We start from the raw sequence: 14,474 nt of genomic DNA on the forward strand, positions 1-14,474 counted from the left end.
TCTTAAGAAAAGACTAGACGCCAAGAAGGGCGCCTGGGCCGACGAGCTTGATGGAGTACTTTGGTCCTACCGGACGACCCCAAGGACGTCCACTAACCAAACCCCATTCTCCCTAGCTTACGGAATGGAAGCAATGGCACCGGCAGAGGTCGGCAGTTCGAGCCTCCGGCGGACAGTTCAGAACACCGCGCTCAACAGTCAGATGCTCTAGGATAGGCTAGACGAATTGGAGGAAGAACGAGACAAAGCACTCCTACGAATCCAGAACTATCAACTCGCCGCAGCTAAGTACTATAACAAAAAGGTCCATAATCGGCATTTTGACGAAGGTGATCTCGTCCTTTGCAAGGTCTTTGAGAATACCGCCGAACCGGATGCCGGGAAAATGGGAGCTAATTGGGAAGGTCCATATATAGTGTCTAAGGTCGTCCATCCCGGCGTGTACGAACTCTTAACCATGGGCGGCAAACCAGTGCCGAGGTCTTGGAATTCAATGCATCTCAAGCGTTACTACTACTGAAAATCACCAAGCGAGCTCGGCTATGTGTAGCTCGTCCTTTCTATAAGTATGAATAAGCGTGTAAATGTGAACTACGATCGGCTTGATCCCTCCTGATCGGGGGGTACGTAGGCAGTCCCATTCTACGGGACCCAGCCGCCAGTAATATAAAATTTCTTTTTCAAAAAATATATCTCGACACTTGCGAATCATTTTAGTTATTACCCTGGCCCGGTAATGACCCGACGTTCCGACGTATTATTCTAAGCCGAGTCGCACTCGCACAAAAAGGGTAAGCCGACTATTAACGGTCGCCCCCGGTTATTTTAAGCCGAGTCTAACTCGCACTAACAAGGTAAGCCGACCATCACGAGTCGCACTTTTTTCAAAAAAAAAGAAGAGTGAAAGTAGAATTCTCGAAAGTAACATGAAGTTTTAACTTTTTTAAAAAAAAAAAAAAAAGAGGCGAAACAGTCTGATACGGGTGCCGACCCCATTACGGCACAAAAAAAAAAAAAAAAAAAAAAAAAAAAAAACCAAAAACAAGTCATTCAATTCCTAGATCGGCGTTGGAAGGCACGTTAGATTCCAACTCGCCAATTGTCGTCTGCCAATAGCGGCACGACTCTTTCACATCCTTCAGCAGGTCCATCGGGATAGCTACACCTCGTCCAACCATGTCCTCGAGGTACGTACAGACCCCATCGACACGACTACTTTCGCTAAAGTAGTGACTTGTGCTCTCCAACTGCCTTACATAACGGCGAAGCACGTCGATACGATCGCGACAAGCTTCGATCTCCTCCCGCTCCTCGAACGGCCTCCGACCAAGGGCGTCAAGGGCGTCAAGGTCGCCCTGCTCAAGTGTGGGAACTACCACTTCCGCATATAGATCTTCGCGCCAGGTACGCTCTTCCACCAACCGATCCCATCGCCACTTTGGGAAGAAGAGCCCTTCGTCGATCAGCGGTTCAAGACACTGCACAACCCCGTCGATACGACAGAAGTCGTAGTAACGCTCGAACGAACGACGAGTGGCAATGATGTAAGCCCTTAGCCGTTGAATGCGAGCGTTATAATAGGCGAGTTCCGATTGAATCACTTCGTCAGACGTAACGCCGAGCCGTTCCCGCGCCCTGCGTAACCACGCTGACCGAGTTGTCACCGGCATCAGAGCAACTTTCTTCTTCCTACAAAAAAAAAACAACAAGCACAACAAACTCCCCAATACAGGAGTGAAGGAAAACACAGACTATTTATAGAACGGGGGCACAAGTCCCAACAGCCACAAGTTTCCAAACGGCAAGAGCATTTAATGAGCCCAATAAATAACGTTTCGAAGAATGAGGCATTAAATGACCCCTCATTTAATCCCCCCAAGGTACGAATAAAGTTTTAAGGGAGCCGACCCCCATACACGGCGCATAAAGTACGAGGGAGTCGACCCCAAAACACGGCCAAAAAAAAAAAAGAGATAGTACGAGGGAGCCGACCCCTCAACACGGCAAGTACGAACATGGAGCACTTATGACGCCGGATCAGCAGTCGGAGACTCGCAACCAGGAGTCAAAGGGCGGGGGAGCTCTTCCGTAGGACGATCGATGGTCTGCTCTTCGATCCCACCTGCAGGACGATTGTCACCCTTTGCCTGTTCGCCTACATTCCCTTCAGGACCCCCGCTGCCAAACTCGCCTTCTTCCCTAACGTCGTCACCGCCTTCAGCATCGCCGCTAAAGGGGGAAGCGATCCACTCTGGAACCGGAGGAAGTGGCTCGGCATAGATCCTGGACACGTCAAAGTCAGCCTCGGTGATATCCGGGAGATCGAGATCATGAACTTCACCCTTCAGTTGAGTCATCACAGCGACGACTCTGTCCTTCAACCCCTCCTCAAGCACAGCGATTTGACCCTCGTCGACGAGCGTTTCGAGCATTTGGACATTTCCGACGGCTTGATTGTACTCGAGAAATTTCTCCATCGACGCTTTGAATGCCTCGGCGTACCTCTTATGTTTGGCCAGCAATTTCTGAACGCGCACGGCCATTTCGTTAAAGGCTTTAATTCTCTCGTGGTAGCCGAAATCCTCCCGCCGATCTCTGAGCCTCTTCGTCTCCGAGTTGAGAGTAAGGTGCATCCTGTTGTAGGCCGCATCCGACGCTTCAAGCTTCGCCTTCAGGTCGTCCCGCTCTGAGATCCACTTGCGCCGTTGACTCTCAAACTTTGACGCTTCGTCACTAAGCCTCTGGTTAGACCGAACAGCCTCCCCTAGTTGGGCCTCGAGGCGTTCAATCTTCTCTGCGTAGGACGACGCTCCTGACCGGTCGTCCTCCTGATCGCGAACGCGACGCTCATAGCGCGAGGTTAAGCGATTGATTCGGGCAACAAGCTAAAAAAAAAAAAGAGGGGGATAAGAACAGATGAAAAGATAAAAACAGGTTCAAAAACAAATCGACGAACAGAGCAAACAAAAACATACCTCAAAGGAGGCTTGCGCCACATCAGCAACTGCATGCGTTTCCTTCATCTGATCAACCGAAGGCAAACGACCAGGCCCAAAATGGATCCTCCGGAAAAGTTCAGAGCAAGCTGAAGAGTCGTTCGGGAAAGGACGAGCTTCGGACGTGTGCGAGAAATCCCAGCCAAAATCCAACGTCCTTTGCTTTTTTGACGAGTCAGGTCGTTCCAGGCTAGCGTCGTCCTTTCTTTTCGGAGGACCCTTTACACCCTCCGTATCACGACCAGACCCCTCCGAGCGACGAACTAAAGGAAGGGACTGGGATTGATGTCTCGGAGGTGCGTCAGAAGACTGACGTGATCGAGAGGAGACCTTCCCGGCCGAACCAGCACCGGAGGACGAGTGATCACGTCGACCATCCAACTGAGAAGTTGGACGGGGAACGGAAGACGAGTCCGACGCTCGGCGATAACGAGCAGACGCGTTGGGAACACTCATATTCATTTTACCCATCGTCTCGGCTAAAAAAAAAAAAAAAAAGAGAAACTAATCAAAACAACAGAATTAATCTACAAATTCGAGGAAAAATAAGAGTTGGATCGGTCACATAAGGATTACCTGTTCTTCTTCGAAGACCCGGTGGTTTCCTTGGACGATCTTTTTCGGTACCCGGCCACACGTAAGGGCAATGGAGCTTAATTGCGTCTATCTCGGCTTGCAAGGAAGAAGGGTACGGAAGCAGACACCTCGGAATAACAACTACAAAAAAAAAGGGGGGAGTTAAGTAAAGCCAAAAGATACAAGTGAAGATAACTAAGCAAGAAGGATCGGCTACCGGGTGAAGGGTTCCACCCAGAAAACCAAGGGATCGACGGATCCTCCAAAACCCCCGCAGTAACTTCCAAAAAGAAGTATGAGCCTTTCCAGTTATACGTTTTGCCCTTGGCACCCTCGACGAGCGATGTCTTCTTTGCCGAAGCTACGTAATAAAGACCGGGCGTCTTCTCTCGACTCGACGGATTCAGACATGTCAGCTCTTCAAAGTGATCACAAGTAAGCGTAACCCTTGCAGCCTCGGCCATGATCGAAAGACCGACAGCGTTTCGAAAAGTTGACGGGGCAAATTGGGAAATAGCCGCCTTTCGACGAGCGAAATACGTCATCAAGAAGGATGGGAGAGGGAAGGTGAGCCCACACTCGGTGAAATATTTCTCCGAGAGACAAATAAAACCGGGAGGTGCATCCCAGTGACGTTGAAAAGATCCCGGAATCAAAATCTTTGGCCTAGTGCTTAGTATCTGGGCACTAACCGCGTCAGTCGTCACGTCAATTTTTAACTTCCCGATGCGAACTGCATCAATCGCCGCGTCAATTTTTATCGATGACGGCGGCATATGGTTGAAACGACTGACGGACGGCAAAGGAACGTCGTCCATATAAAGAGACGATAGCTCGTCGTTGAGGGGCTCGTCTATCAGGGACGGAACCCTATGAGGGAGCCCCGACGAGCTCGGAGCCGCCGACCCAGGAATAAGACGACGCTTTAGCTCCTCGAATTGAGCCGCGTCTGAATCCGTTGAAGACGAGTCAGAAGAAATTGGAGAACGAGTACGACGACGGACAGATCTCGCGGAGTCGCCGGACTCAGAAGTTGTAGCTCGTCGAAGGTGACTCGCGGCGGAAGAGTTAGACGACGAGGATCGAGGAGAATCCATAACGAAAGCGCGACACTAAAAGCAAAATAACGACGAGATAGGAAGAAGGGAGAATACCTGGACGATGACAGCACCAAAGCGCGAGAAGAAGATAATGAGGCAAGGGGAGAAGTGATATTTATAGGGGGAGAAGGAAGGATCTGGAAGCGTCATCATTGCCACACGCGCTCGGTGACGATACGACTTCCGGATTTCACGCGCATCAAGCACCGCGCACAACGATTCGACCCTGGGCATCGGAAACCGTTTTCTCACGCGCGACTCTTCATTTGTCCAATCAAATAAGCGTCCTTTCATCTTTTCACAATTATTCTTCGCCTAAAGACTACGAACTAAAGGTGGAAGGGGTGGACTACTGTTGAGGGTGGATCCACACCTCAAACAAGAGGCCTGGCCCAGGAAAAAGCCCATGATAAATCTCCAAAGGAAGGGAGGGTATTATGGTCTTTTATATGGACGAACCGACACGATTCCCTATAAATACAGGCGTACGGCCCGCATTTCGAGGGATCGTGAAAAAGGCAGCAGAATTCGTACAGCAAAAACCAGAGCTCAGCTCGTTCAAGAAAAAGTCAACGTTTTCAAGCCTATAGCTCGGAGAGTCGACGAGCTATCAGCCCGTCGATTACTTTGTTTGTAACTCGTTTACATTGTGTTGTAACCCGTCCTTTAGTGCCTCGGCACCGATATAATAAAGAGAACTTTGACCCTCCCTTGACCGAACTAAATATTCTAATTGTGACCAAAAGGGACATCAACACACCATATGCAATACGTGTTGCCTAATAAGCAAGAAAAACTCTGTATCTATTAGCTCAGCTTTGATTCCAAAGAAACTTTGCATTTTAAGAGATATTACACATCTTGGGTTTCACTAGATTAGCTGAGCTTAGCTGAATTCATAATTTACTAATGTCAATGAATAAATTTTGTAGCTGAGTCAGTCTTGATGAGAAGTCACAAATATACCTGATCAAGATCCTTTGCCACAACAGTCTTTCCCGAGGCTGCATAGAATGCAAGCTTAATCCTTTCATCCTTTACTCTGATCAGATGAAAGAGGCGTGGTACATCCTCGGGAGTTTTCACTTTCTCCGTCAGTTTATGTATATGATCTGTTTGTTTTTCCTTCAAAAATGAATATTGTAGAAGGATTATACACTCTTTATGATATAACCCCGGACGTCCCAGGTTCCATCACTTTATCTGCACGAGCAATAACTAGAACCTACTTGGTGAAAGAATATAAAGCTTCAGTTTCAGTCCCCTTGAAAATTTACTAAGAACGCTCCCCATTGCATTTCAGTTTTTGATTCAAAATCCACCATAACACGTTCCTGACTTCCAAATTTGATAATAGTTTACTAAGACCAACTCAGTATCACAGATCTAATCATCTAAAGATCCCTGTATTACAATTCTTCTGTTTAAGTTGGCATTTTTAATAAATCGGCAAGCCTAGTAATTCAAAGCATATAAACAGAAAGTGGGATACAATACCAATATCATAAATGTTGCAACGCCAAGATTTCCCTTCCGCAGCAGCTCAACACATGCTTGTGCTGCAGAAGTTGTTTCCACAACAATGTGATCAAGGCCAGCGCACTCAGTTGATATGGCGACATCGTATTTTCCTGCATAGGACAGCCATGTTAGTGATTGTTACCTTTGATATATTTCTTTTTACGACCAAATGGTGGATTCACATCTAAAATCCATTTATCATGAAAGATTATTGTCAATTAAATTGTCACACCTAATACTAAAAGGAGAAAAAATAGTCCCCCAATATACTCCTTTAAGATTATTGTCAATTTAATATTAAAGGAGTGCAATGTATATACTGAATGATAGACCAATATACTCACCATCAATGGCACCTAAGTCCCCCATCCTTCCATAAATTCCTTCAATTTGACTGTTCTCCTTTGCTCCTAAAACTTTTTCTCTGGCTGCCTGCTCCTGTGGAATAAGTGTCTCTTGTTCTTTAAGTGAGTCCTGCAGAGGTTAAGATGCATACTCTCAGTTTCACCAGAACTACTACAAACTACAATCATATCCTAATAAAAATACCTCTTCCACTTTCAGAGCTTCGATTGCTTTACGTTTCTTCTTCTCTATATCAGCGTTCCTAGAGGTCGTTGCTGCAGCTTTTTCTTCTTTTCTCCTTGATATATCAGAGAGCTGTTTCTGAGCATCTGTGAAGGCTTTCAGAGCAGCTTCATGCTAGAATAACAGAGTGGTAATGATAAAACGGATACAAAAAATAGTCTTTCAACCGTATTCTAAATTTATTCAGCGAGAAAGCAGCTCCATGAAGCATATAAAGATTTGGCTACGGCAAACTAATTCTTTAAAGAAGAAGTTGGAGTAAGCTAATAGAAACCTCTCTAGAAATTCTTTTTACTGCAAAAGTTCTCGGCACAAAGCAAATTGTTATAAACCATATTAGATGTACCTTCTTGCTCAAGAGTTCATTTTCGGATGATGCAACATCAAGCTTTCCCTTGTGCACAATTAGATCTTTTCCCCAAGGTTCTAATTCAGCACAAATCTTTGTAAGCTCAGACCGGTAACCTTCAGTTTCAGCTGTAATAAAATTGACAGAAATAATTAACTGAACAATCTTATGCTTGAGCAAGAAGCTAATAGTTATAGATGGACTAGCATGTTTAACAAGTTGCCAATTCAAAGTCCTTAGATACAAAGTAACTCACAATTTCTCAATCGCTCACACAAAATCACCAAACAATCAACTTAGTATTCATAAAACACCAAATCGATAAGCCAGCTCCCAGACTGGGAGAAACCCAGCAAATATTTTTTAGAGAGTTTTTACAATTTTTCTGATCAGATTCAACAATAATGAAAAAGGAGAACAAACACATGTTTTTAGCGTCCTCCAATGGCATTCTAGCCGCTTAATCCACACCCTCCACGTGTCCGCTTGAAATAAGCCGACTTAATTTGATTCCTTCGCATGTACCACTCCCCATGTGTGGTTCTGCATCACAACTCCCCCTCTTCGCAGAACCTTGACCTCAAGGTTTCAAACACCAAACTCAGGAAACTTCTTCTGAAGATCGAAAAGAAATTCCCAGGTTGCCTCTTCTAACGGTTCACCAACCCACTTCACCAAAACCTTGGTAGCTGCTCGACCCTGGCGATCGATCACAATTGAAGTTGGACAGCCATGAAGCTTGAAAACATTATCCAAGTAAGCCTGTGCAACAGATAGAGCACTGTAAGGATGAGATAAAGCAATAAAATGAGCAGCTTTGCTGAGTCTATCCACGACCACCATGATAACAGTCTACCATGCAGAGTCAGGCAAACCCTCAATAAAGTACATCGACACTTCACTCCAAATAGTCTCTGGGATTGGTAATGGTTGAAGCAGTCCCAGAGAAGCCGCATTGTCACTTTTACACTGCTGACACACACTGCAACCCCAAATAAAAGTTTGAATGTCTTCACCATACCTCTCCAGTAAAACAATTACCCGCTGATAAGTAACCTCTTGACCTGAATGGCCCCCCCACACCAGAGCAATGGAGCCATTCATGTATTGAGCTCTTCAAAGCCACATCCGCAGGTATAACAATCTTGTTCTTACGCCTGAGAACGTTCTGACTTCAAGAATAATTCTTCTTCGCTGCAGGGTTTTGTTTTAACAGGGTAATTAGCTCCTGAATAGTGCCATCCGCTGCATAACCAGCCTGAATTTCCTTCACTAAATCACATTCTACAGTGGACATTGCCATGTGTAACACTTCCGATCCTTCCACCCTAGACAAAGAATCTGCCACCACATTCTCTTTACCCTGTCTGTACTGAATCTCGTAATCAAATTCCAACAGTTTCGGGAGCCATTGCTGTTGGATTGGAGTGTTAAGTCTCTGTTCCAGCAAGTATTTGAGGTTTCTCTGATCTGTTTTGATGATAAAATGCTTGGACAATAGATAATGCCTCCACTTTCGAACTGCAAAGATAACCGCTAAGAGCTCCTTCTCATATATTGAAAAATGAAGTTGCTTCCCCTTCAATTGCCGGCTGATGAAAGCTAACGGGTGACCGTCCTGCATAAGCACTGCACCAATCCCCTGACCACAAGCGTCTGTTTCCACCACGAATTGCTTGTCAAACAGAAGCAATGCTAATACCGGAGCTTGACAGAGAGCAGCCTTTAAATCTTGGAAAGGACTCTGTGCCTTTTCTGACCATTCAAACGCATCATTTTTTGTCAAAGCGTGTAATGGAGTGCAATCTCCCCAAAACTCTTAATAAATCTCGGATAATATCCAGCCAGACCTAAGAACCCTCACAACTGCTTCAAAGTGCTGGGACTAGGCCAATCTTGCACAGCCTGTATCTTCGCAGGATCCGTAGCAATGCCCTCATGACTAATGAAATGGCCAAGATACTCCACACGAGCCACTGCAAATGCGCATTTACTCATCTTGGCAAAAGCTTTGTGAGCTCGCATAACTTCAAAGACACACTGCAGATGTTGCACATGCTCTTGCAAAAATGAACTATAGATGAGAATATCATCAAGAAAAACAAGGACGAACTTACGAAGGAAGGCCTTGAAAACCGCATTCATCAAACTTTGGAAGGTACCCGGTGCATTGGTGAGACCAAAGGGCATCACTAGGTATTCATAATGTCCGTTATGTGTTTTAAAAGCAGTTTTGTGAATATCCGATGTTGACATCCTGACATGGTGATAACCAGCCCGCTGATCAATCTTTGAATAAACTTTGGACCCTCCAAGCTCATCCATTAAGTCCTCAAAGAGTGGAATAGGAAATATGTCCTTCACTGTCATACCATTGAGCTCCCTTTAGTCAACGCACAATCGCCTGGTCCCATCCTTCTTCTTAACTAAGACCACCAGTGACGCATAAGGACTAGAACTAATTTGAATGGTTCCACCCGACAGCATATCCTCTACAATCTTGTAAATCTCATCTTTTTAATGCAGTGCATAGCGGTAAGGAAGCTGATTAACTAGATTGCGTCCTTCAAGGAGCTTGATCTGATGATCATGATTCTCTCTGAACGGGGGCAGTTCAGTTGGTTCAGCAAAAACATCAGGAAATTTGTCGACAATGTCCCCCACTATTGTCTCTTCCTTTCTGTCTCCAATCATGGCATTAACCGTACAAGAAGTCAGTTCTTCTCCTACCTCATTCTTTTGTACACACACCATAGCAAACTGAGCTTGCTCATCTTGTAGTTTATGTAGTTTTTGTGCCTTAACATCACGAACATAACCTTGTTTAATGCCATTCAACAATACCTTCTGCTTGTTAAAATGGAATTACATCTCCAAGTTCAAAAATCCCAATTAATGACTCCCAGCGTCTCTAGCCACTGAATGCCTAACACCATATCCACTCCTTGGAGAGGAATGAGCAACACATCCGACTGAAACTGAGTGGTATGAAGTTTCCATTTGAAGTTTTTGACCGTCCGTTCTACTCTCAACTTCCTCCCATCAGCTACTGAGACTCGAGTAAGACCTGCAGATTAGATCACACACCCTATTTTTGCTGCCATTCTTGAATCAACAAAGTTATGCGTCGAACCAGAGCCCACCAACATAAAAAGGATCTTCTTTTCATAAGTACCCCAAACTCTCATGGTTTTATAATCTGAAATACTAGATACTGCATTGACTGAGATTCGCGGCATATTAGTCTCATCTTCTTCAACCAATTCCTCCACTGCATCCTCAAACTCCTCTTCCACGTCCATCCGGAACAGTTGAGTTTTCTTACGCACCAAATAGTGCTCCGGTGTATACTTTTCATCGCAGAAATAGCAGAGACCCTTAGCTCTCCTCTCACTCATTTCTTGTTGAGACAACTTCTTAGCCGGATTACCAGTTGCCTTAAAAGATGTCTTCACACCCTGATGATCAACTCGAGCTTCCATCTCTCCCCCTCCTTTAGTAACAGTGCCTTGTTAGGAGACCAAGTTGTATTGAGAGACCTTTTGGGGTGTGCCTTCTCATACAACCTGCCTAACAAGAAGCAGTGTCGCACCGTCATTGGTTAAAACATCCTCACATGCATCTGCGTGTCCAGCCGCAACCCCGCCAAATAAACACTCACCAAATATTCCTCCAAAAGATTTAGTCTGATCTTAATCAGAGTAAACTTCTGATGATAGTCCACAATCCCATATGTTTCCTAAAACTGTTTGAGCTCAGCCATAGGATCATCACAAACATCCTCAAACTTTTCCTTCAGCAACCGCGCATAACCTCTCCAATCATATAAAACTTCCAAACCAACCCCCGATTAAATGAAGGAGTGATGCCAAGACACAACGTGGCCATCAAAATGAATCGTCGCACTCTTCACCTTCATATCATTAGGAGTGAAGTCTACACCAAAAACCTCTTCAGCCTTAAACAACCACTCTTTGATCCTAGTACCATCAAACCGAGGAAAATCTAATTTTCCCAATCTAGTAACACCACCATAATAATACTGAGCCTCAAATCTTACCAGATCAGGTCGATCATCCCTCCTCGCATCTCTTAGTCCAGATCCACCCGCTACGGTTGGAGGAAACGCCTTTGGTGAAACATCCGGCGAGATCTGCACCGACTTACCCTTAACAGAAGCATCCAACGAAGGTTGAGTAGTAACACGCCTCAACAGCTCATACAGCTCCGAAAAATGTTTAAGAGTCTCCTGATGTTGTTCGTCGACCCGAGCTTCCAACCTCTTCATCCTTTCCTCCACCAAAATCTCCTCCAGATCTGGCTCCGCCGTTTCTTTTTTTGTCGCTTCCCCCGCTTGAGATCTTGTTCCCACCATTTTTGATCCGAGAATCATCTACCCTCGGATACCTTTGATACAAAGTAACTCACAATTTCTCAATCGCTCACACAAAATCACCAAATAATTAACTTAGTATTCATAAAACACCAAATCGATAAGCCAGCTCCCACATTGGGAGAAACCCCGCAAATATTTTTTAGAGAGTTTTTACAATTTTTTTTATCAGATTCAACAATAATGAAAAAGGAGAACAAACACATGTTTTTAGCGTCCTCCAACGGCCTTCTAGCCGCTTAATCCACACCCTCTACGTGCTGGAGATAAGCCGACTTAATTTGATTCCTTTGCACGTACCACTCCCCATGTGTGGTTCTGCAATGTTGTTAAAGAAGTTGCCAGGATAACAAGGACATCATTATTTACCTTTAGCTATATCTTTGATTTCCTCTAGTGCCTTCTCCTCATCTAGGAAGACCTTTTGAAGCTTCGGTATATTTTCCTGAAGTTTAGGTATTAGATTTGTTGAGTCCTCAGACTCCTTTGTCATATCATCGATTTTGGATGAATCCTGCATAACAACACAAGTAAGGTATATGCAGCCACAAAAAGTTCAAATATCCGTCTATAACTATTATAACCTTCGCAAGTTTATCTTCAGTTTTCTTGAGTTTTTGCTTCACATGCTTCAAGTCCTCCCTACCGACTCTAAGTTCATTATCAAGAACCTTTCAAACTCTTTGAACTTCTCCTTACCGACTCTAAGTTCATTATCAAGAACCTAATCATTGCATATGAAGATAAGGTGATTAACCATTTGTTGAAACTTTGGAGAAAAAAAAATTGAATTTAGCATTGTCGGCAATAAGCATGAGAGCAGAACACATCTGGATTTCAGACATATACCTCTTGTCTCTTCTTATGTTTTTCATGCACAGACTCGAATTCTTTTAACTCTTTATCACTTTCGTCCATTTTCACTCTGAAACAGAAATATTACGATATTTGTTACAAATGAGTTCATATAATTTCTTTAATATTTTAAAGAAAAGTTAGTAGTGCTAACCGCTCATCTTTTACACTATTTTCCAAATTCTGCAAGTTTTCTCTCTGTTCAGTAATTTTAGCTACAGTATCATCATATTCCATTTTTGTAGTCTTTTCTTGCCATTTGAGATGTGATAACTCTTTTAGCATGTATGTCTCTGCCTCATCCTTCACACCCTGTTCCAAAATCACATTAGCAACCTATACCACAAAACTGGGTCACATACATCAACAAACCTCTAAGTTGTCTCTTTCTTTTTCGGCTAGTTTCACCATTTGTACAACTCCAGACCTTCTTTCATTGAGGGTTTCAAGCCTTAAATTTCAGAGGTAGTTTCAATTATATTAATAGCATCCAACAAATCAGGAACCACTTACATCTAAATCTGCCGAGTGAATTATGAACACATTCAAAATAGCAATATATGTATATGCATTACGAAGAAAGCAGGTGATATTGCATTTTCTATTCAAGCAATGCGCCTCAAATACAGTTATTGGGCATTGGCTGTTTAAAGGAAACTATAGAATGCATAGATCACTCACTGCTTATTCAATTCATCTATCTTCTCCACATATTTATTTGTTCCAATGATATATTCGAAGTATTCAAGAAAACCTTCATCATGGGGACCTTGAGCTTTCGGCTTCATGAGTGATATCTGTTCTACCTCCCCCTGTCAACGTTGAAGAAATATTAGCGGGGGAAACATGTAATTCAACAATATGTAGGCTGTTTCTCTAAAGTGAGAACCTGAAGAATCAAGAAACGGTTGTTGTCAAGATCTACTTCTTTCCCCTATAATTTTTTGTAACTTTAGTGAAATTGCTCGACCTTTCATTAATATAACTTGGACGAATTATCCCGGAATGCAACCCGAGTAATCACGAAATCACTTCCAGCAACAGTCTCATATGAGTCATCTTCCTGTATATTGCGGATATATCTCTCTAAATTATGATAAGGCTTATGGTTTATTGTGATAAAGGTTATAAGCCTAAGTTTAAGCTCTTTGTGTTTATCTTACTCATCTTTGTATCTTGTATAAATACCCAAGTTGGGACTTTCAATAAAATGAAATCAGTTCAATATCCAATTCTACATGGTATCAGAGCCAAAATCAGTCTAAAAAAAAAAAAACTCTTTTTCTTCGATTCTCTTGTTCTTTCTCAGTTTCAAATCTTTCTCTGTTTTGTACTTTCTTGCGTGACAAGAAAATCATGAGTGATAATGAAGTTCCTGTTACCGGTGCCGTTGTTGCTCAAACTGACTCAAAGACCGTTGTCTCTCCGTACACGTTGTCAAGTTCTGACAACCCAGGTGCAATGATTACCTCGGTATTGTTAACCGAAGATAATTACATCCAGTGGTCAGAAGAGATGTTGAATGCTCTTCAAGCGAAACGCAAGACTGGATTCATCAGCGGTGCTATTCCCAGGCCTTCTAATGATAGTCCTGATCTTGATAACTGGAAAACGGTGAATTCTATGATCATCGGTTGGATACGGTCGTCAATTGAACCTAAATTGAAAGCGACTGTGACTTTTGTTTCCAGTGCACAAGATTTGTGGGAAGACCTGCAACATCGTTTCTCTGTTGGTAATAAGGTGCATGTTCACCAAATAAAAGCTAAACTTGCTTCGTGTAAGCAAGAAGGTCAGTCTGTTATGGAGTATTATGGAAGATTGTGCAATCTTTGGGACGAGTTGAAGAATTATCGTGTGAGTCCCGTTTGTCCTTGTGGAGTTACCTTGTCCGCTATTGTGACGGAAAGAGATGAAGAGAAAATTCATCAGTTTGTGATGGGGTTGGACGATTCAAGATTTGGTGGTCTGTGTACTACACTTATTGGTATGGATCCTCTCCCTAGTCTTGCTGTGGCTTACTCCAAAGTGATTCGTGAAGAACAGAGGATGTCCTTTGCTCGTCTTCAACAACAGAATCATGACGCTGTCGGTTT

General features: G+C 43.7%; 1 protein-coding gene and 1 pseudogene across 1 annotated transcript; both read right to left on the reverse strand.

Annotated features, from left to right (window-relative positions):
* Positions 1–14,474, reverse strand: part of LOC104757932 (structural maintenance of chromosomes protein 4-like) — a 33,876-nt pseudogene that overhangs the window by 11,599 nt on the left and 7,803 nt on the right.
* Positions 1,047–4,966, reverse strand: LOC147924521 (uncharacterized). Its single transcript, XM_087494961.1, has 6 exons — positions 4,727–4,966; positions 3,790–4,684; positions 3,573–3,713; positions 2,976–3,475; positions 2,032–2,885; positions 1,047–1,689 (listed from the first exon to the last, which is right to left on the reverse strand). The coding sequence occupies exons 1-6, from the start codon at positions 4,964–4,966 to the stop codon at positions 1,047–1,049; spliced, it is 3,273 nt and encodes a 1,090-aa protein (XP_087351087.1).

This window comes from Camelina sativa, chromosome 17 (assembly GCF_030686135.1).
Source record: "Camelina sativa cultivar CO46 ecotype springtype chromosome 17, ASM3068613v1".
Classification (NCBI taxonomy): domain Eukaryota; kingdom Viridiplantae; phylum Streptophyta; class Magnoliopsida; order Brassicales; family Brassicaceae; genus Camelina; species Camelina sativa.

What these genes read in the sequence shown, in the direction of transcription:
- LOC147924521 (XM_087494961.1), bottom strand. Translation starts at nt 4,966, where the DNA reads ATGAAAGGACGCTTATTTGATTGGACAAATGAAGAGTCGCGCGTGAGA. An exon ending in TTGGTGCTGTCATCGTCCAG is followed by an intron (nt 4,685 to 4,726) that starts GTATTCTCCCTT and finishes TTTTGCTTTTAG; the next exon opens with TGTCGCGCTTTCGTTATGGA. An exon ending in TCTCCGACTGCTGATCCGGC is followed by an intron (nt 1,690 to 2,031) that starts GTCATAAGTGCT and finishes TTTTTTTTGTAG; the next exon opens with GAAGAAGAAAGTTGCTCTGA.